At 34.7% G+C, this 23,909-nt stretch overlaps 1 protein-coding gene across 7 annotated transcripts in view; it reads right to left on the bottom strand.

Annotated features, from left to right (window-relative positions):
• LOC149084773 (guanine nucleotide exchange factor for Rab-3A-like) overlaps window positions 1-23,909 on the bottom strand; it is a 199,237-nt gene that overhangs the window by 46,441 nt on the left and 128,887 nt on the right. For 6 of the 7 annotated variants that reach the window (XM_089232509.1, XM_089232508.1, XM_089232511.1 and 3 more), the window contains exons 7-8: window positions 19,356-19,484; window positions 15,011-15,090 (exon numbers count right to left, since the gene is read on the bottom strand). In XM_089232509.1, the coding sequence (XP_089088635.1) occupies window positions 15,011-15,090; window positions 19,356-19,484 (209 nt within the window). Of the gene's footprint in view, window positions 1-2,549; window positions 2,840-15,010; window positions 15,091-19,355; window positions 19,485-23,909 lie in introns of those variants that run through there. The other variant, XM_089232513.1, reaches the window with a different exon arrangement.

The following is a 23,909-nucleotide window of genomic DNA, read 5'->3' as shown; positions in this document are numbered from 1 at the left end:
CCATATGGGGACCCCGGCTGTCTCTCGAAAACTAAATTCTTTTTGACGCCGCTGGTCAGGGCTTTGGTAAAAGCTTTTGTGCTTAATGGATGGCCATCAGTGAAACAGGGATGCCAACAGAAACAGTTCCATAGGTGATCCTAATTGGAATATAAAGAAATTACGGTGAAGAAATCTGCTACAGACAGGGTTTGTGATTCTGCAAAATAATAGCTTTGTTTGTAGCCACTTGAAGTAAACGCCTTGTTTTTCCCTGAAAAAAAAACCCCCCACAAATGTTGAGATAGGCAGTTCCACAGTATTTTATGGTTTGTGTGGACCACATTCGGTTGTGCATGTACAGTATAACCTTCTGTTAGTAGAACATGTTGTATTGCAAGAAAAAACGTAAAAGTTCAAGTTCCCCGTGATTCCACACAGTTTCCTGACAGAAAAAGTAAGCAATATATTAAATATAGTTACACATTTTTGATAAATTCATATTTTCATTTTAAGCATTTTCTTCAATGATAATTTATATATATTCAGGGAACCTTTATTTTTAATTTTCTTTATTTTTTCTGAATTTATTCAGAATCTTCCAAAACAATCTAGATACAATATTTTACAACCCTCTAATACTTATAATGCATAGTAAAAGAATTTTTTATTCCGTTAGACATATCAATAAATTAATAAAACTAACCATATATGTTTTACTTTTTCAATCATATTTAAAATTTATTTAAGAAAAACACTTAAACTCCATTTGGCTTGCATACTTGGGACAGTAACAATATTTAAATTGAGTTTTTATTGAGAAATTAATGCAGCTAAAAAATATTTTTTTTTCTAATTTAAAACCTGATGTATGACTCAATATATGAGAGTAAAATAAATCTTAAATAAGTGAAATGTAATTTTATTTTGAGGGAAATGCACACTGTATCATGAAATATAAATAAATACAGGGCTTGACAAATCAGAAAAAAATTTAGGCACCAGCCTAATTCCGTAGGAGCCAAGCATGGTTTTTTCACGAGAAAAGTGTGTTAAATAATCTTTTTTCCACCTTTCTGGGAATTGATGACCCCCTTCCCAGGACCACAACTAGATACTTTGTCACCTGGGACAAGCCGGAATTTTGGCGCCCCTTGCATGTAGAAAAAGCAGTTAAAGGGTGAATTCCACTCAAATTCTGGTTCAGCGTCCAGAGCACCAGACTCACCTGCTCTCTTTCTAGTTGCGGCTCTGCTCCTTTCCATGTTGGAAGACAGTTAATTATGAAATAAATATGTATAAACTGTATATATTTATTGTATATAATCGTTTTTGTGACCCCACCCAGGGATTTCGGGATTCGTGAGATTTGGGGGATCCTGAGGGATATACTCAGATTTACGGCACAACTAGATCTGTAATAAACTGCCTATGGCTATAGACCAGATTTGTGCGCAGTTTCAATGAGAGACAGAGAGAATGAAAGTATATTTTTACTTGGACCGTGATCAAACTAGAATGGGGCTAAGGGCAGAGGTGTATGCCCCCAACAATTAAATAAAAATTTTTTTAATTAAATGCTTTTGGAAAATTGGCACTAACTCATAAATTCTCTGGAAGAAATTCAGTGCCCTCATAGATAGATCTTCTTGGGTATGCTCCTGCTCAGGGGTAGTTCCATTCCAAGGGCGTAGCGAGGGGGAAGACTTGGGGGTCTGGTCCCCCAAAATGTGAGAAAATGACCGAAAAAAGGGAAAAAATGGCCAAATCTATTGTTCTATCACTTTGGTCCCCCCGAACAAAATTTCTGGCTCTCTCTACACCCAGTCCCATTCACGTCGGTCACAATACATGAAATGATTGTTATAATTAGAGCCCGAATTTTCCACTTAAAAAATGGCAAAATATGAACTAAAACTGAGAAAATATATGTTAAAGAACAAATAACCACGCGAAAAACACAAATAAGTTTTTAAATGCATCCTTTCTATTTGTTTCGGTGCATATTCATTTACAAAAACATTCTCATGCAAATGACTTCTACATGTATTTTATTTAGGAATTTCTAGTTACTAGTACTGTAGCTGCTCACTAATAGAAAGAAAAAGTTGCTCGAAAAAGAAGCAAACTACACGTGTACACAAGTAACAATACATGAATAATGTCAAAAATGGGCAGATTTTTCCCCAAGCGAGATTTTACTTTTTACTTCAAAAAAAGAAAAGAAAAAGAAATGACAAGAAAATAAAGCACCCAGGCTTCGGGTATGGCCCATTGTAGTTTTTCCATCAAACTATTTTAAAATGTCGAATTTCCGATTCGATAGAAAATGTTGACAGATCCATGGAAGTGAGCGTGAATGTAATAGTTCAGACTTCAAATTGCTCAGTTGGTCATCTAAACCGCTTTGATGATACAAAATTTTTGGAAAACGTCTTATACTCTCAGAGAATCAACTCATTTGAGATCGAAAATCAATTTCATGACTAGAGCTCTGTTTATTCGTTAATAATAGAACGAAATCATCTCAAAGACGTTCCAATGCAGATAAAGCAGCAATTTACTATAATTTTATGCCCTTACAGACTAAAAAGTGAAAATTTGTTTATAATGAGCAGTATGTTACAACAAAAATTTTTCTCGTGGTTGTGAGCTGTTGTTATAACAAACTTTTATTGTGGAAACAGTTATTTTTCCACAGGAAGGCAGGGTGATGTCTCCAGTGGTGTAGATGGTAGCATGCTAGTCCGGTATGCAAGAGGGTCTGGGTTTGAGTCCCGGCGGAGACGTGATGACTTTTCTTTCCGAGTTCACCTCAGCATAATATCCAGAAAAATAACTGTTTCCTTGATATCTCGAGCTGAGAAAAAGCCAATGAAATTTTATTGTATTATGAACAATATTAATTTGAAAAATTATAAAAATTTAATTAATCTTCTGCACAACTTGAAAATATGCACTTATTCTGAAAATTCTTCAATTACATACATTTATACATACATTAATGCTAAAAGGAGGTTAAAATATGTAAATGCAACAAACAGGACTAATCATAACAAACTTATAAATAGTGCAAAAAAAATCAAAAATAAAAACGTCAATTTCTCCGTCTCCCGCTGGGTGACCTTTAGTTATTATACAACTTAATTTAATGAGAGTCCAGATTATATGCACTAAAAAAAGTGACAAAATATGCTCTAAAAATATGCAAATATGCACTTAAAAATGCAAAAATATGCACTTAAAAGTGCAAAAATATGCACTCAAAAATGCAAAAATAAGCACTTAAAATACAGAATGTGCACTACAAATCTTTAAAAGTGGAAAAATTCCAAAATATGTACAAAAAATGAGAAAATATGCATTAAAAAAATCACGATCCACAACAAAAAAAAAGTAGATGTGTTTTTAAAATGCATCTTTTCTATTTCTTAAATGTATATGCACTTCATTTACAAAAAAAATATCCTCATATATATACATATACCGCAAATGCAAATATCTTCTACATATTTTTTTTTTCAGGCATTTTTAATTTTCAATTTGTTGTAGCTGCTCAATATAAAAAATACCAGTAACAAAAGAATTTCGACACTATTTCTAAAAAAATTTAACACTTTGACATATCTCTAGCCTTACAATAAAACGGTTGATATTCGTAAAATACACTTATAAATATGTATTTTAATTCACTAAATTTCACCTTCGTGGGAAAAAAACAGATGTTATAAAAATATTGTGAACAATATTTATTTCAAAAATCATAAAAAAATTGAGTGAGCTTAAATAAACCGTCAAAAATAAGAACGTATCCTGCAAATTCTTTGATTTTATGCATTTGTATGCATTAATGCTAAAAAAATCCAAAATATGCAAATGCACATATGCATTTGCATATAATCCGGGCTCTAATAATAACCAAGAATGGCCACTAAAGCAGTGTTTTCCAAAGTGTGAAATATTGCCCCAGGGGGAAGGGGATGATGCAATAGTCCAGAGGGTCAGTAGAAGCTATGGGTTTAGTATAGGATCCTATGGGTGGGCTTGAGTTAGGAGAAAGATGAGATTTTTTTTTTTAAGAAGGGCTACGAAACAAAAAGTTTAGGAAACTTTTCACTGAAGCAGCGGTTCTCAATTGGTAAGAATGTGTCACTGATATATTGTTTCCCGGTTTTCAAAAACACATCATGAAGAAACGTAAGCGGAAAAACCAAGCGGGGTCGACTGTAGTTTCTCATGCATATTTTTTACTGAAAAAGCCATAAAATTTAAGATGATTGACTGGTTCAATGGCTTTTGACAGATACTGAAATAATTATTGAACGGGCTATGGTATGCTGATAGCCAGGACCATAACTAGGATTTTTGCCGACCGGGGCAAACATGATTTTGCTGCCCCCACATTTAATAATTTTGTAACTGTGTTCTCTGTTCCCACCTAAAACTGCCACCCCCTAAATTTTGCTGCCCAGGGCAGTTGCCTCCTCTGCACCTCCCCTTAGTTCCGACCCTGCTGATAGCAAATATATTTACTATCAGTTCTTTAAGAGAAAAATCTTTCAACAACGGAACTCAATACATCATCTACTTTTTGCATAGATATAGAAACCAAAAGAGAGAGAGAGAGAGAGAGCAAAACAAATAAGTATAGGATGTTTTACATAAGGTTTAAACAACATTTTTTTTCTGTTAAATCTTGAAATGAATACCGTAAAATTGATTAAGACTTTAGCAACAGTAATGCCATGATAGTATAATATTTCTTCTCAAGCATAAAATTTTGAATCAATACGACAGATTTTTTACAAAATTTTTTTTTGGGAAACGTCTGTAGAAAAGGGGTGGGGGGTAACTTTCGAAAAAAGTTTGTTAGACGGTTTTCGCAGGGCTCCATTATTTGACCCTGAGCCCCCCACCAACATTTTCGATAAGTTTACGCCTATGGATGGGGGTGAAAATCACAGAAAAATTATATTTTCAAAGGATTTTAGCAATGCATTGGTCGGTTTTTGGGTAGAAAGGCAAAATAGTCAAGTTTTTGTGTTCAGGTTTAGGCTTGGTTGCGGAAGTATTTTTCAATAAGTTTGCTGTGTAAATTATCAATGGAAGAAATGCGGTACCCACGATCAACTGCTATTGCTTTTACAAATCTTTGTCGGGGGAGCTGCAGAAAAGCGGACTGACAAAACATTTTTGAAGAGATTCTTTTAAACTGCGCTGGGGAGCCACAGAAAAGCATTGATTAGGGTAAGGGGTGCCACAGGTAGAAAAAATGTGAGAACCCCCCTGGTTTAACTCCTTCATATATGAGCAGGCTTTAGACAACATTTGGATAATGTGCAGTTGAACTAGCAGAGATAAATCTGAAAAAAATCTTGTCAAGAGACAAGACACACTCTCCTGTGCACCCTTGGGAAGTGACTAAGTTCTCCTGGTCACGAATCCACATAGACTTTGCTGGACTGTTTCAGGGATAGAAGTGCCTGATTCTCATCGATTCCTATTCTAAGTGGTCTGAGGTGAAAGATATGTCTTCCACTATTGATGCATCTACTATAGATAAACTGTGAGATCCCAGACATCTTTGGCATTCACGGAATTCCTGATGCCATTGTACCTGATAATGGCCCGCCCTCAAATCAGAAGAGTATGAAGAGTTCCTACACAGGAATGCCATTTGCAGAGTGGTCGTAGCTTCTCAGAGACTAGCAGGAAATGAAGAAGCTGTCTGGACAGATTGCATACAGATTTTGTCAGAGATCATCGGGAGAAGTAAGAATCTCTGGTCGAGCAATGATCTGTCTAAAAATTCAATGTCAATGTTCAAGTATATGCTAGGAACTATTCCAGTGGTCTGAAAAGGGTTCCAGCGATGATTACCAAAGAAATGGGGCCAGTTTCCTATCAAGCTACCACTGAATCGGGAAAAGTGATTAGACACACCTCATGTGGATCAATTATTCAAGCATGATCCGCCACTGAATATGCGATTAGCACAACCCGATGAGGATCTTGTTGCCAGTTCAATCAGCATCATTGTCATCCCATGAATGTGAATCATTGAAGCAGTTCCAGCTTAGATACATTAGCCGCATGTCCAGAGGAACTGTCGACTCCTCAAACCAGGGCCGTAACTAGATGTTTGGTTAGCCGGGGCAAGTACGGATTTTGGCACCTCTTGTAATGTTGAAAAAGAGGCTACAGGGGACGATTGACACTAAATCGCAGGGCAAATTAAAATGTGTACTAATAAATGCCAGGAGCTTGGGTAATAAGAAAGATTTTTTAGAAACTACGATAGCTGTGGAGGGCCTGGATCTTATAGCCATTACATTTTTTTAAAATTGCATTTTTAATTGGGTTGCGGTATTTTAGTAATATATGACATCCATACTTGTTATGAGCATCTTTTTCTCAGCCATCTCTGGGAATTTTGCCTGTTGTGGCCTTGTATTTGTATATTTGTACAGAATCTTGGGCAAATGATGGGAATGAATCTTTCTTACACATCTCAGGATATGATACTTTTTTGAGAAATAGATCAGATATAAAAGGTGGTGGAGTCTTGATATACGTGAAATCATGTTTGAAAGCTAGAGAGTGTAAAGTGCAGAGAAGTGATATTGAAACTATATGGGTTGAGCTTGAAAACATGTAACATCACCCATGGAACCCCCCCCCCCCCGGCGGGAAAGAGTCCAATTCGTCATTTTTTATACAAATTGTCTTGCCTTATTTGAGTATATGCACGGTTGATTAACATCTGTGATATTCTCATTGTTCATAAACTGGAAAAAAATGTGCAATCTTGATCACGTTGCTATTTTGATTATTGTTGCCACATTGATATTACAAAATTTCTTTAAAATTCAGTGTCATTGTTCTGTTATGCAAATTTGTTTTGCTATTTTTTCATTGGTCATGTTCTGATATGCATTTTTTGTATGTGGTCCCTGGAGTTGGACCATACCACACTTCCTATTTTCAGGTATAAATACTCACGAGCTTGACAATCATTTCACATTCTTTTGTCTATTCATCACTCTTTCATATAAAAGGTTAGCAGGTAGACTCTTGGTGAGCAGTGCCTTACCCGGGCACCTCAAGAGAAGAGAGAGACTCACAAAAATACAATCTGGTTGAAATTGTTGAGAATTTGCCAGGTAGGGCCTCAGAAAAATCACTTGGCCCAGGGGCCCACAATGCTCTTGAGACAACCCTAGGCGAGGCAACAGCTCCTGGCAACAGCTAGGCGAGTGGGTGTGTACGGTTGAGGCTCTCTCTGAAAATTATTGTTTGCTTGCTAATTTTTTTTTTCTCATCGTAACTCATTTCAAATTTAATATAACATATACAATTTTTCGTAATCACATAATTTTACGGATGTGTACTATATGTTAAATATTTTTTTATTCATATAATACAAATAATAAGAGCTCTGATCTTATTCGGTATGGCAGAGAAAGTGTGTTCCAGGTGTGTGGAGACAATCATAACTCCAGACGATTCAATTAGTTGCACTAAATGCAAAGACATCTTCCATTATGGTTGTGGAGGTTTCAGCGAACTGGTATTCCGCAGGCTGAGGCGTGATCGGGTTCTGAGTTGGATATGCTTTAAATGTAAAGAAACAACAAGCAAGTCATCGAAGAAAGATCCACGTAGACAAGATGATCCAGAGGATACTTCTACGAGGGATCCGGATCCCGAACCATTAATGGATATGCAGTTACTCTCTCTTGATACTGAAAAAATGCCGAGTGATATAAGAGAGATCGTGAACGGAATAAGTGAAGCATTCTATGCTAACATACAATCACTGAAATCATACATGTGCTGCCAATTCAAAGAACTGAGTGACCGAAACAAGCACTATCAATCCCAATTACTTGAGCTACAAACAAAGCAACAAGAACTGTCATCGGAAAATTCTGAGCTAAAAACTGAAGTCAAGAAACTTCAGATTGAAATTGGTGAACTACAACAATATTCCCGTCGCTGTAACATTGAGATCCAAGGCCTTCCAGAGACTGAAAATGAGGATGTGATTGAATTGAAGGCAAGAATAGCTGATCAGGTGCAAAGTGATCTGGTGGGCAATATTACAGTTATACATCGAGTGCCTACGAAGATGAAAGATAAAATAAAGCCGATCATAATTCAGTTCGATAAAAAATCTAATCGTGACAATTTTCTCAAGTTGGCAAAATCTAAGAAACTGAAAGCGTCTTCGATCGACAGCAGACTACGACCCACACCAGTTTATTTTAATGAACATTTGAGCCCATACATGAAAAATGTGTTTTATCATTCTAAACAACATAAGCAACAACACAACTTCGCGTATTGTTGGATTCGTGACGGTAAAGTTTTTATGCGTAAAACAGATGACTCCGGGGTGTTCAAAATCAGTCATGTAGATGACTTATCTCATGTCAATTAATAGTAACGAAAATTTAAATCTCAAAATGAGCACCTTGGAGGATCTAGAAAGGTTTCTTTCCGTTATTCACGATATTCAACGTAACAATATTAGTAATATATCAAATTTTAAGGTTTTTCACTTGAATATAAGAAGCGTTAGGGCCAATTTTGACCATTTTATGTCATTTATAAGTAGTTGTGTTGATCATATAGATATTATAATTCTCTCGGAGGTGTGGATTTTTGATGTAGAGTCTGACCTTTATAAAATATCAGGTTTTGATTTATTCCCATGCTGTAGAAATTACAATAATTCAGGAGGCATATTGGTGTACACAAATAAATCTTTAAATTATAATAACATTACGTCAATCGCAATGGAAACAGCTGAGGTGATTGGCATTAACCAGCCATCACTCAAATTAACTATTCTTTGTTTATATCGATCACACTCATTTTCAAAATCAGAATTTGTTGAAGAACTTGACTCTATATTAATGAATACAAAATCTAAAAATGTCCTATTGGTAGGTGACATCAATATTAACATATTAAAACCCAATAATGACGATCTAGATTATATGAATATGTTGTCAGGACATGGTTTCCTCCCCTTAATTACTGGTCAAACTAGGCCTCTTTCTGATAGTTGTATTGATCATATTTATCTACGTCACTCAACTAATATTACCAAATACTATTCATCAATAGTTGACACAGACATAACTGACCATTTTCCGATCGTTTGTAAACTTCACTTTGCCACCCCAATATTAGATAAAATAAGTCAAACTATACATAGGAAAATGAAAATTATTCGGTATGCTGATATGTCAAATTTTCTCCAAAATTATGAATTTCGATTCGATCACACTCATCCCGAAAAAGATTTTGATAATTTTTTATCCACCATGAATGTCATTGTCCAAAATCATTCCAGTGACCGAATAATTGTTTCAAGGAAGAAGATCGGTAAACCATGGGTTACAGGCGAAATTTGCAATTTGATTAAGACAAAACAACAACTTTACATAAAAACAAGAAAATATCCGTATGACCTCTCTATGGAAACTGCATATAGAAATATAAAATCAAGAATCAAATCTAAAATAAAGCAATCTAAAAAACAGTACTACTCTTTCAAGTTCTCGGAATGTCGTAACAATACTGAGCGTTGGAAGTTTGTTAACAGAATATTAGGCACTGAGAATAAAGAGAATGTACTTCCAGAAAATGTTGAACCTCTGATTCTTGCCAATCAATTTAACTTGTATTTCAATAGTATTGGAAGAAATACTGTAGTTTCCATGGATGACTATAAAAACTACGTACGTGGTTTTCAAAATTCAATTTTTCTTTCTTCAACTAATATTTTTGAAATAAAGAAAATTATTAACAAACTAAAAAACTCTGTATCTTCCATCGATGCAATGAACTCAAAAGTTTGGAAGCGATTTCCTGACAGCGTCATTCAGGTATTCTCTGATCTAGTTAATAATTGTTTTCAAAGTGGTGTTTTCCCAGAATCACTCAAAAAAGCAATCATTACCCCTATCTATAAAACCGGTGACAAGAATGACCTCAGCAATTATAGACCAGTCTCAGTTCTCAGTACGACAACCAAAATATTGGAATCTATCTTAAAATGTAGATTATACTCGTTTTTAAATGCTAATAATTTTTTCTCAGAAAATCAACATGGTTTCCTGCCAAACAAAAGCACTGAAACTGCACTAATTGAATTTAGCAAATTTGTGGTTGATAGCTTAGATAACTCAAAACAAACAATAGCAATTTTTCTTGATATACGAAAATGTTTTGACAGCATCAATCACAATATATTGCTTGCTAAATTGCACACATATGGTATTAGAGGTACTGCTTATAAATTATTTGAATCCTATCTTAATAATAGATCTCAATCTGTTAAGTGTGGTAAGCATATTAGTAGTCCAGTGAACATGCACAGAGGAATTCCACAAGGAACTACTTTGGGACCGTTGCTTTTTACTATCTATATTAATGATTTCTGTAACCTTGAACTAAATGCCAAAATAATCACATTTGCGGATGACACTGTACTTCTTTATTCTGAGAATGATCATCAATCATTGGATCATATTATTAACAACGATTTAATCAAAGTCCGAAATTGGTTTCGATCAAATGATCTCGAAATAAACATTCTAAAAACAAAATACATTAGTTTCTCAAACCTCACTAATTTCGATAACTGTAACCTCATTTTTCATAATAAAAACTGCCCTACTGATCTTTTATGTACCTGTACTCCATTAGAACAAGTAAGCTCCATTAAATACCTAGGTATTGTTATAGATCGAAATTTTAAATGGAAGTCCCATGTAAAACATATCCAATCAAAACTTTGTTTTATAGTTTATAAATTTTATTATCTAAAACATTATCTAAATACTCATTTTTTGCTGTCATATTATTATTCCCTTTTTCATTCTCATCTATTATATGGACTATCTGTTTGGGGCAGTGACTACATCAATACGTTGCGACCCATCATCCAGACCCAAAAGAAAATAATCCGATCACTAACTGGCAATTACTCAACTCCGTCATTTGATCTCTACCGGCAACTTAACATACTCCCTTTGCGGTATTTATATTTTTATAAATCGATTCTCCTACTTAATAAAAAACAACTTTGTCTCCCTCTTAATTTATCAAGGACATCAAATAGATACAATAACATTCTTAATATTCCCTTGATACATAAAACAGTGAAGAAAAACCATTTTACATATCTTATTCCGAAATTTTATAACAAACTGCCGCATGATATTCTTTTTCCCCCTTCAATACCGTTACTGAAAAAACGTTTAAAAAATTACCTTTTTTCAATAGCTAACATCAACGATCATTTTTAAAAAACAACAAAAACAGAGCTCTATCGATCAGTGCTAAATCGAATTTTCTAAATGTCTAAGTACACTTCCTGCTGTTTGCCTCCACATGTCGAAGTCGCAAAACAATTCTCGCATCAATCTAGCATTCCATAAGCTTCATTTATAATGTATATGAAAACATACTGTATATCTGAAATGTTGTATTGTATTCTAATTGTATAATTGCTCGCAGATGCAGAATTACTTCGATATAATTATCAACATTTTTCCCTCCCCCTCTTTTTTTTTTTTTTTTATGTTCGTTCTGTCCTTGAAATTGTATTGTAATTACTCATCGATACTTCGTGTTCATCAGTACAGATCCACGGGATCTCTTGGTGAATTTGTTTTATTATTTTGTGCTATTTCATCGTGTTAAATAAAGTTCAAAAAAAAAAAAAAAAAAAAAAAAAAAAAAAAAAAAACCCTGTTGATGAGTCACCAGTATACTCTGCCTGACAGTATGGCATTGTGAAAATCGCTAGTGCTGGTTACTTTGCCGGCTGGTTCCAGAACATCTCGTTCTTTCATGATCATTGTGATATACTTTTAGTCACCCATCATCCTTCCCGATGTTGATCACTATCCAGCCTAGGGTTGCCCTACATCCTGGTCACCCGCTGCCTCGATTGATTGTCTTCTCGATTCTCGCCTGCAGTTTTTGTGTGCCTTCCTGCTACGTGCTGGTCTGTGACCTTGACTGCTCCTTCCAAGGTAACTGTCATCCTCTGTGCACGTGTACCAAGGATCGTCGTTTTTTCAGCAAGTTATTATGCCAGTGCACATGAACTGACTAAATTACGAACTGCTGCTGCCTGTATGAGAAATCTTTTATTGTTTCCGTTGTTTAATTTGACCTAAATAACATCTGTTGGAATGTTAATCAATTTATTTTTTTTAAAACTTAAGAAAAATCTCTCTAGAATTATTTGTCTCTCTCTCTTTGTGTACCTCATGCACCAAATTCTCCAGATGGGTCGTATGCAGGGACGTTGCAAACAAAAGGCATCAAACTTATTATAGAAGTTTGCTACAATCCAATGAATAGAGATCCTAACTACATCACCAAACTTCATGATGAAATTTCCTACACATGTAAGTATAAGAGGGTTGTCATATTAAGGGATTTCAATTACCCGGGTATCGATTGGGAGAACCTTTCAAATAGAGATCAATATGAAAGAGACTTAGTTGGGGCTCAATAATTTTTTATATCAGCATGTATCAGAAGCCGCTAGCGATACTGCTATTATGGATTTAGTTCTCACCAGTTCCGAGGATCTTGTTGACATGTTTTCCTCCAGTGATCATTACGTTGTCAGTTTTCTCTGTAAGTTTTCTTCGGGTAAGGTTGATAACAAAAGACTGGTTCCTTGTTTTCGGAGAACTAACTTTGAAAGTTTTCAAAGATCGGCTAGAATCAGTCAGGGTGGTAAGTCAATGGGAAGAATTTAGTACAAAGCTATCTTCTGTTTTTTATGATGTTATTCTCTTTGTTCGAAAACAGATTGTTTGTACATCTCGCCCCCAATGGTTCACGGATAGTGTGCGTAACCTTTATCTTGAAAAGAAATGAGCATTCAGAGAGTATAAAAGTGGACTAGGTGGCATATCATTGTTTACTGATAAAAGAAAGGTATTGAAGAAAGTGATAAGGGATAGTAAAAAGAAAGTTGAATCTAGGTTGGCAGACAACATTGCCTCTGACCCAAAATCATATTTTAGATATGCCAATAATGGATGTAAGGGGATAGTTGGCCCCCTCTCAATAGGGAGGGTCTAGGGTAGAGAGAAATGTAGGTATGTGTGTAGTGCTTTCAATGACTTTTTTGCATTGGTTTCCAATAGAGAATATGATATTCAATGTACGGGTGTTGCATGGAGTAATAAAATCCTCAACGATATTCAAGTGGAAAATGTGGAGGTGCTAAATCTTCTAAAGAATGTATGTGCAAGCAAAGCATCAGGACCAGATGATATCTGTCCTCGGGGAATGTGCTAATGAATTGTTGGGGCCAGCCGCACAGATTTACAGTAGTAGTGTTGCTGAGGATATCATCCCAAGGGATTGGAAGCTTGCTTTAATGTTGTTCCGAAATTTGAAAAGGGTAGTAGAGAGGCTGTGTCCAATCATTGTCCAATGAGTTTGATGAGCTCCCTCTTCAAAATTTTGGAAATTATTATCAAAAAGCAATTGGTGAAGTGGCTAGACAAGTATAGTGTATTGTCGGAGAATCAGCATTGGTTCAAGAAGGGAAAGTCAAGTGTAACTAACCTCCTTTGCTTCTATGATCACGTGACTAAGGCTTTGGGTAAGAGCAAAAATGTAGATGTTGTTTACCTTGATTTTCAGAAGGCATTCGATTGGGTCCAACATCGTAAACTGTTGAAGTGTTTAAGAGATTTTGGGAGCAATTTGCTGAATTGGATAGAATCGTGGTTAAGAAATAGGCCACAATGGGTTATGGTGAACGGGAACTCACTGATTGGACAGGTGTCACAAGTGGAGTTCATTTTACTTTTTATCGGTAAACTCGATTAGGGTATCGATGGGATTGCTAGCAAATTCACAGACGACATGAAGCTAATGGGGTTAGGCGGGAATCAAAGCGACAGGAAGTTGCTCCAGACCAACTAAAAAAGGATTGGAGCGTGGGCAAATGAATGGAGCACGATGTTTAGCATTAACAAATAAATGGTCACTCGTTTTGGTTCGAACAACCCACGTTTCTCTTACTTTCCCCTTCCAGTCCGGCACCCGGGCTACCAGACCGGTCTACTCCCCCCTAGTTGCGGCTCTGCCTGAAACAGATGCGCAAACTAAAATGAACTATCAGAAAACTTTTCAAGTACTTTGTATCCCTGCAGCCGAAGGGGAGGAGTGTTGCAATGCCCTCAATATGCAAATTGGATGGTAGCATAATCTGCCACCTATATATATAGGGAATATCTTCCTCCGTCTCACACACTTCAGTTCTGCTTTTGTTCCTTCAATTCCATGGCACTGGGTGCTCGTGTAGTTATGTCTGTAATTTTAATCATTCTTAATGTTTCACATCATGTTATATAAATGTTAAATAAATTAATCTTTTGAAGGACAAAATTAAAGGAAGGAAGGATTAAAGGAAGGAAATTAATCCATTGAAGGACTGGGCACACCCCGCTTCCTATCTCACTGAGATATCGAAGTGTTCTTTTAATCACGCATTTAATCACACACTTTTCCGCACACTCACATTTCTGTCTCATTAAAGTCCCCCCCCCCCACTAAAATGAACTGTGTGTGGCAGTTTTATACAAATACGAGGCTACAACAGGCAAATGACCAACGAGTTGTCTGAAATAAGATGCCCATGAATGTCAAATATAACCAAAATACAGCAACCCAATATATAAGTATATAAAGAAGAAAAAATTTATTCTTATGAGCAAAAATGTAATTCTTATAAATGGTTCTTATAATTGATTCTTTTAAATAGTTTATTTATAAAACCGGTTATTCCTCAGTTATACTAATGAACCCAATTCCATGGTACGCCTGGGCACCAGATCATAATCTAGTTAATTAGTTATAAATAATTATTTATAACTAATTGGACATATGTGGGACTATCTGGGACATCAACTTTGAGAAGTTTGCAAAAATTATCTGTTGAATGGGATGAATAAAAAAACTTTTAGATACCTACTTTGGTATAGATGGTTTATCACCCAACTTTTCAACTATTATTCTGTTCTCTTCTACAGCGGCAAGTACCATCTTTGAAAGCTATAAATAAATGCATATCAAATAGCAAAATTTTTAAATTTTTTATTTATTTGTTTTTTTTTTATGTTAAAAATATCCTGTCTCAATTTTAATTTAAACTCCATTTTCTTCTCTGGAACTGTTCCCACCCAAAACATAACAGAAAATACTTACATTTGAAGTATTTATGTATTATTGTTTCAGAAGTTACTTGGATAACATACCAAAAACAGATGTCTCACGAGCGGCTTGACTGATAATTTCCAAAACTAATTTATTTTAACAATTAAATTTTGGTTTTTTTCACAAACTTTATTGTTGAACATTTCGAGCTCAAATCATTTATTAGTGTTATTTTTAATCAAAATGAATTATTATGTATCACATTTTATTAAATGACCAATTTTGCTTGTATGAGAAAAGTAGGCCGTGGTCCTCGTAGCAGAATATTTTGCATTGTTCTGTAACGAGCCCTCAGCTGAATGGAAATGTTCTGCAGTAAAAATTCCCATAATAGTGTTTCTTCACTACACTTTTCCTAAAATTCTTCCAGATTGTTCTGTGACATACGTTGCATATTCTGCTTTGGAGGCCCTGGTCAGAATGCCCACGCAAAGGACACACTTTTTTTCCATTCTGACGACTTGAAGTGACTTTTTTTTTTTGAGATGTGCTTAAAATTTGGTAATAAACCCAAGTGGGAGCCCTGGTCAGCATTGATATATATATATAGTGGATGTATTCATCTTTTGAAGATGGCAACTATAGTGTGTCAAAACGTTTTAGGAATTCATGGCTTTTTCCTCCTTATTTGCCTTTGATTTACCAGGGAAAGGATAACTATTATTCTAAATTATAAATATATTTAATTGAAGAGCTTATTTCAGAAACCCCATAAGTGCGGGATTTCTAATTTTGAGATAATCAAGAAAACCTAACAACTAAAAGCAGATATTTTTTACAATAAAAAAAAAAACCTGAATGTGACAGGCGGTTGTGTATATAAAATGAAAACATGATATATTCAGTAAAGTTAAGGGGAAGGGGTACAAAAAAATTCCAGCCTCTGCAGTTATGAAGTTGCTGCAATAAAAAAAGTTTACAACACTTTTATCATTTTTATGATATTAATAAGTTCTTTATGGGTAAAAATCAACAAAGCAGACTTTTTAATAACATTGAATTTTAATTTAGTCAATTGCAAATATTTTGTAGAAATAAAACAATCATATGTAATATCTCATTTGCTATTGTGAATAGTCAGAATCTTCTCTTATTTTAACTTCTGATGTCGGCCAACTCACAATCATGTTGTAGAATTCAGCATAGCCTGTGGTATATTCAACAAGCTTTTGCGCAGATTATTAATTTTTTCTCATTGACTGGGATTTTGCCAAAAGGCTAGACATTTATAGTTGGCAGTTATAGAGGGCTAGTGGTCTTTCTCAAAAAAAAATGTTGACGTAGTCAAGCCATTATAATGAACGTCTTGACTGTCACTTTTCTAGGTAAACTATGGCTAAAGACAAAGTGTTTGTAAGTAGATATTTTGAATAAGATTCTGTTCTCCTTTCGAATGCTCCTTCCTGATGTTTTGCCAGAATTGACAGTTTTCTTGTATACGAGCATGACCACCACTTTTCAAAATTGTATGTTTTTGCTTTCCACACATTGTGAGTAGAAATTACTGCAAATTTCACTCAGGATTACTTTGGTATCAAGTTTGAAACACTTAGCGGAACATTTGCAATTGCTTTTGTCAGGAAGAGTTTTCCAATATCATAATATTGTTGAATGAGACCATATTTGTTGCCCTAAATTTGTGATTTGTATATTTTATTATGTTTTTACATGCCTGGATTAATGGCACCTTTTCTGCAGTTTTTATGTCTGAGTGCGATTCGCTAGACACTTTTCCAAACTTTGTAAACAGAGAATGAAAAATAATCACTAGTAAAAAATAAAAAAATAATAATTAAAAATAATCACCCTCAAAACAAACTTTCAAAACACAGAATAATCAGAAACAACCAGAGTTCGATCTTTTTACCATCTGATAAAACCCTCTCCAATGTTGCTACCTCTTACAAATTTTTAGCATGGAAATCCCATAAGTGATGTCACTTGTGGGGTTTCTGAACTAAACAAATGTTTCAGGGACACAAAATGGGGTATACAAAATGCTTTGTCAGCTACAAGAAACCAGTATTAACTTGATTTTGAATTTTTTGTCGGTTATGGTGTTTCTGAAATAAGCACTTCAATTGCAAACATACAATATTGGTAAAAATCCAATCGACAATCCAAAGACAAAACTGAAATTATTTTTCTTGGCAGTATTCTGGTGATTAAAAAAAGGACTTGTGTCCCATCGGAGTCAATCTCTGATAAGGGAAAAAGTCAAAAAGCAGCAGATTGCCAGGTAAATTTGGTTGCCAACCCATGCTTCAGAGAGTGAAAACATGATAGTGTATCCATAGTGCTTTACAACAACACTAATTCTAATGGGATAGCCATGCGCATATTTATTTTTTTTCAAATCAAATCAAATTTATTATCATATAACAGTACAAAAAAAAAATGAGAAAAATTTACCAAGGAGTCTATCAAAAAATGACCCATTCTGGTAAATGCTAGTAAAAATTGGTATGGAAAACAGAATATAGTCAACTAAAAAAAATCAAAATTATTCAAATTAAAATAAAAACTCCTGGCAACAGAGGAGTGCAATTTAAAAACAGTTCTACATGCTGCCACTAAAAATATAAATTAGATGATAAATTAGATCATCTTATTTCTAAGATCACTATAAATCAAAATCAGAGTAGTTTGCATCAATTCCATTTTTAAACAAAATATTTCATATTGAGCTAGGTGCAAGTGACTTTGTTTGAACCTGAGTAATGAGGATTGGCTGCATTTTATCATCAATGAAGGTTTATGCATTCACCGGAATTCAACTCATCAACACCTTATTCTATGCTCTATGTCAAAATAGAAAACTTAAGTGTTCTAAATATGTGTCTGTGGGAATAATTTTGCGTGAAGTAAAATTTCCAGATATGTGATTTCATAGTAGGTAAAACATGTTAAATCTAGTTTAAATTGTTTCAGAAATGTGTAAGGTGCAGTTGACAATAGGGGGGGGGGCGGGGAGGCCAATTAAAAACTTCAATAGTTTTTAAGGCCCAAGATCAATGCGCCGGCCACGATGTTTGTCTGCTGCTTTGTTTGGCAAGTTTTTATCAATTTTGGTCATTTTTTCTTGCCGATTGGGCTTTGTGTGCTGCAGTTGGATTGACACGCTTTACTTGTGCTGGTTTTGATGGTCAGGCGTGTCCTTCATTTGGTTGTTCGTCCATTTGTAGTGACAATCCAGACCTATGATGACTATTGTTTGTTCGGGTTTGAAGACCGTCGTCTGTTTGAGTTAGTTTTCAGTTCTTCGAACCCAAACATACAATATTCATCAAATGATGGCCGCGAAAACCTTATCAACTAGGTGCATCCGATATTGACTCCGCACAATTTTCCTTCATCGATAGTCTTTTTCGAGGTCTTGTTGAAGATGGCCAACGAGCGCCATCTATCGCCCTCCAAGGGAAATTCTTTCAACACGATTTTTATAAGTTCTTAGACGAGATGTGCTCCATTTTTAATGGCATTTGTGACAAAAAATCTTCCAGAGTTGCATAGAAGGAGTGTTTCAATGCTTTGAAAGTGAACGCTATCAGGATATATGAAGACGCCCACACTACGGTTACCAGACGGTTGCTCCCACCTCACTATCGTCCAACTCCGAACTAACTGGTATCACTGAAACAATCGAGAGGAACTTTACTAAATTTGAGGAGCGCATGCTATTCCTTTAATGCAACAGGACATCTCTACTCTATCTAAATTGTTACCACCGAAGCTGAATGTTGCACCTGGTTCGAGTTATAACGTCTTGGTACCTGACCAGATTCCGGTTCCTTCCCATGTAGCTTGCAATCTCCTTACTGCTTCAAATAACCTACCTTATGGTTCTCCTGCTCACACTGACCTTCCTCGCGCGGGATCGACTTTATGTGGCCCTGTTACATGTGAATGTTAACAATTAAGTAGCAGTTTGTGGTAAATTTAAGAATCCTGTGTTGATAAATCGGATAATTCAAATTTTTTGGTACACTTCAATTAAATAAGTTCAACTGTATTGAATGACAACAATTACTTACCTTTTCTAACAATCATTTTACTCTTTATAAAACATACAAACAATGTTAAAATATAGACTAAAAACTTACTTCCTTATTCTCAAAATTCATGCAAGGTTCAATGTCTTCAAAATATACACGTTTCAAAAATGGGTCATGTTTATCTATTCTAGGATTTTGTCGCCATGCCACAAACTCTCTATGTAGCACTGGATCTGTCTGAAAAATGGAAGATTAGGGGATTACATGAACATGTATTTAAATTTATTTGAAATGATCTTTACATGCACAGAGATGCTGCTAACATGCTATAGCCTAAATAGTTGATAAGGTTTTTTGCAGTCATCATTTGATGAAAATTACTATTCAGGATTGAAAACCATCGTATGTTTGAGCTTTACCCCATCATTTCCCCAACACTAGTGGTTAGCATCTTTAGGAAAAATGGTATAACTGGAATAAAGTCTATATTTCTGGAGTTTCAGGTTGTATTTATACCCTCGAGTGGCTTGTCCCGCACTATTATTTTCTGAATGGTTGATTGATGTTATGGCTAATTAGAAATGTTTCTTAGGTTGGAAGAACCTGATTGGTTGAGAGACAGAGTTATCTGATTGGCTGTAGTCATCATTCTGTCCATTCTTCTCTCAGAAAAATGAGAAACTTTCCTTTCAACATCCAGCAACAGAATGATGACATCAGCCAATCAGATAACTTTGCATCTCTCAACCAATCAAATTCTTTAGACATAAGAAAAATTTATAATTTGCTACCAGCCATAACATCAATCACCTGATCAGAAAACAATAGTGCAGGATAAGCCATTTAAGGGTATAAATACAACCTGACACTCCGGAAAAAATTTACTTAATTCTAGTTATATTTTCTCATACATTGGAAAGCTCTGGTTGCAACTAGTTCATGCAAAAATGAGATATAAAAAAGGAGCAAAAGTCTGGTGTATTTATTTACTATTCCCCTGAAAAACTTGATCATGCGTGGTGTGGGTCAACCTTGCACTCAAAAAACATTGGTAATCATTGGCTAGTCAAGACCAGACATATCTGCAATAATTCCATTAAATTGCATAGATGGCAAAATAGAAAGGAATTTAAATTACTCAAATGGCTGTTTTTAAGCAACCGTCTTTTTTTCTTTTTTGCCATTACCTGATTAACATCTCTGGAATTTAGACAAGACATAACAAAGATGAGAGCTCAATGATTGGTACTTTGCACCAACTAGTAATGGCAATCTATAACATTATATTAATGCTTAAACCACCAAAAAAATAATAATAAACACACTTTAAAAAGTTTTATTGCAAGGTGAATTGCAGCATTTTCTCAGCCACTATATATGATATGGTGTTCGATTAAAAGGGTTGTTCAAAATTATTCCATCCAATCAGGGCTGCCCTTACCAGATGTGGTGCCCGGTGCAAAAATAATCGCAGGGCCCTGCAAGCACCATAAATTTTTTGTCAATCAAGCCTAAACAGAAAAATATTAGATGCTGTCAGTTTTCCCTCTTTCTCCCCCCCCCCCAAAGAAAAAATCTTGTTCAGTATTAAAAAATTTATGCAAAAATGTTGATACATGAGTAAGTAAAAAGCAGTAAAGCAAAAATAAAAATTAAATATATTTAATTTTTTAATTTTAATAAAAATAATTTACTAATTCATATTCAATACAACTCACTACTGCTTATTTTCAAATGCTTTTCAACAAAACTAGCTTAATTTTCTGAATTGACTCATCTTATAAAAAATTTATTTTTCTTACTTTCACACCAGCGAAGTCTTTTATTGCATAATTTATTTTATGCACTATGTCTGTTTTGACTAATAATGTTGCTAAAGATGAATCTTTCTTGACTAATTTCAGATCTTAAGATTTTATTGATTTTAAGTGCGAAAAGCTTCTTTCCGCACTTGCCACTGTTACTGGAACAGCAAGCAATATCCCATATGTTATGAAAGCATTAAGAAAACGATTTTGGATCTTGTTCATGAACTTCAAAATGCACTGAATATCATCTGTTAATAACATGTGAAGCACTTTGTCGTCAGAGGATTCTACACCCAAAAGCTATATCAGCTACTATCAGCTATATTGTTGGTGGCTGAAATTCTGGGCTGAGGCTCCATTTCTTGTTAAATATCAGCCCTTTTTCTCTTTACAAGAAGGCTGAATTGCAGGCTGCAGAAATTTTTGAAACGCACCACATTATGTGTTAAGATATTGCTTTTGTTTTCCTTTTTTTAGCCTTTTCACTAATATTCATATTTATGAATTTTTTTCATGATCTTTTGATGGCATTATTGCTAAGAAGATAGCCCTAAGTTGAAAACTTGAATCTTATGATCACACTCCCGCAGAACAGAAACGTAAAATCACACAGAAACTCAGCAAGTATGTGTGTTAGATTGAAATATTGCGCTGTATACACGCAAAATGCCATGCCTCTTGAAAACACTCGGAAACTTTACCGTACGCAAAAGATGGCAGTTGGATCATTAAAAAAATTGTCCTATATAATGTCAACACCATATACAGTAAATTAACCTTCCCCTTATAGGCATGCAATTTTTCTTCTCTTAGTTTCTTCCTGGAAGGAGCTTTAATATGAGGAATGTGTTGCTAATATTTGACCAAGGACGTGGCAGTTGGTGTATATTGTATTGGTTATATGTTTGCTTATATATATAAGCAACGTGTGCTAAACAAGCATCACAAGTGGAGTTCCTCAAGGAAGTGTCCTTGGCCATATACTTTTTTCACTTTTTATTGATAAGCTTGATCAGGGTATCGATGGGATTGATAGCAAACTCGCAGATGACGTAAAGCTAATCGGGGTAGCCGGGAATCATGCAATAAGAAGTTGCTCCAGACCAACACTTAAACAGGCTTGGAGCATGGGCAAATGAATGGAGCATGAAGTTTAGCATTGACAAGTGCATGGCTGCTCATTTTGGTTTGAACAACCCATGTTTCTCTAACGAGATGAATCATGTCCCTATCCTGGATGCAATTAGTATCACAGATTTGAGAATTTTCATTGACGACTGGCTTAGGTTTTCTGAACATTGTTCAGCAGTGGCTAAAAAAGCGTATAGAATGCTCAGTTTCATTTTCAAAAAGGTCTCTTTCTGTTTCTCCTAAAGTCATTCTTCCCCTGGGGTATGCTGTAAGGTTTTGGAGACCATACCTACAGAGGGACATGGACTTGGTTGAAGGGATACAGAGAAGTGCTACACATGTCCTTATTTATTAGCACATGGGGCTTGAGTTATGAAGAGAGACTTCATTTTTTGAATGTGTTTACATTAGATGAATGCAGGTGTCTGGGAGACATGATCGAAGCGTTCAAAATTTTCAACGGGATGGATAGGAATTTTTATTTTTATTGGACTGAACACAACACATAAAACATACAGTCGAACTGAAACACAAAACAATAAAACTCCACAGAAAGTAGCATTACGATGAGACAGACACTGTGACCCCAAGAGACTGATAGTCCTTCCAGTGGGTCAATATAAGTTAAATTAAAGAGTTAATTGAATTATGCAACAGCCTTGTTACAGTACTAATTGGTTAATATTTTATAAAGTCATATATATTTTTAGATATTTTTTAACTGAACAAAGAAAAAAAAATATATATTGAAATATAAACACATAAAATTAGTCAGTTAACGAACACAGAATTCATGTACAATGTGTATTGACATGCATTTTTTAAGTTGATTACAGGAATGGTTATATTTTTGATGTTTTTAGAATGAATTATTTTAATTGTGTTGTTTTATGATCCATTATTGTTGTAGTATGGATTCTAAACTATTGTTTATTGAGAATATAAATATATTGTGATTGGATCTTGTTATTATTTGTATGATTAGTTGCATGGTATTGGTTCATTATGTATATATATTCGGGGCAGTATATCTATAACTCTTTTGAAATAGAATTTTATTTGTTTTCAGCACTTGATATAAGTTATTCAATCTAGATGAGGTTCTGTTTTGTTTCGTTTCTAACCATTTATTGTTTAAAAAAACAGGAGAATTTTATTCATCTATAAATATGGTTGTCTTATAGTTAATTTGTGGCATTGTTATATAATTGTTTGCTGTAGTTTGTTATTTGGGATCTTATTTTATTATATATTATCTAGTTTTTGTATATTTGTTTGATAAGCACCTCCCCAAGCAGTGATTCCATATATTACTATTGAGTATATCCAAGCATAAAATAAATCTTTTAGAAAGTTATTGTCGATTGTGCTTTTAATCTATATAAAAAATGGAGGCATGTTCTTAATTTATTCATTTTTTCACATTGCGAGTTCCATTTTAGGTCATCTTGCATTATTATTCCTAGGTAGTGGTATTCATGAACTCTATCAATTTCATGGGAATTACATTGTGAAATATTTTGACATTGGCAGTGATCATGGATTTTGATTTTTATGTTAGTTAAATTATTTATATTTCTTGTTTTAAGCAAATATATGTTTTGTTTGTATATTTAATTTATAATTATCACAAAAATTAGAACTTTGCCTGGTTTTAGTTTATACAAAAAATTGACCTCATGGTACGAAATTACACAAATGAGTCATGGAGGGGTGATGTTTA

Source organism: Pholcus phalangioides, unplaced genomic scaffold, assembly GCF_987345545.1.
Source record: "Pholcus phalangioides strain wild (caught in Gottingen) unplaced genomic scaffold, Ppha-v1.0 ptg000007l_1, whole genome shotgun sequence".
Taxonomy (NCBI): domain Eukaryota; kingdom Metazoa; phylum Arthropoda; class Arachnida; order Araneae; family Pholcidae; genus Pholcus; species Pholcus phalangioides.
This window is presented reverse-complemented; position numbering and strand designations above follow the sequence as displayed.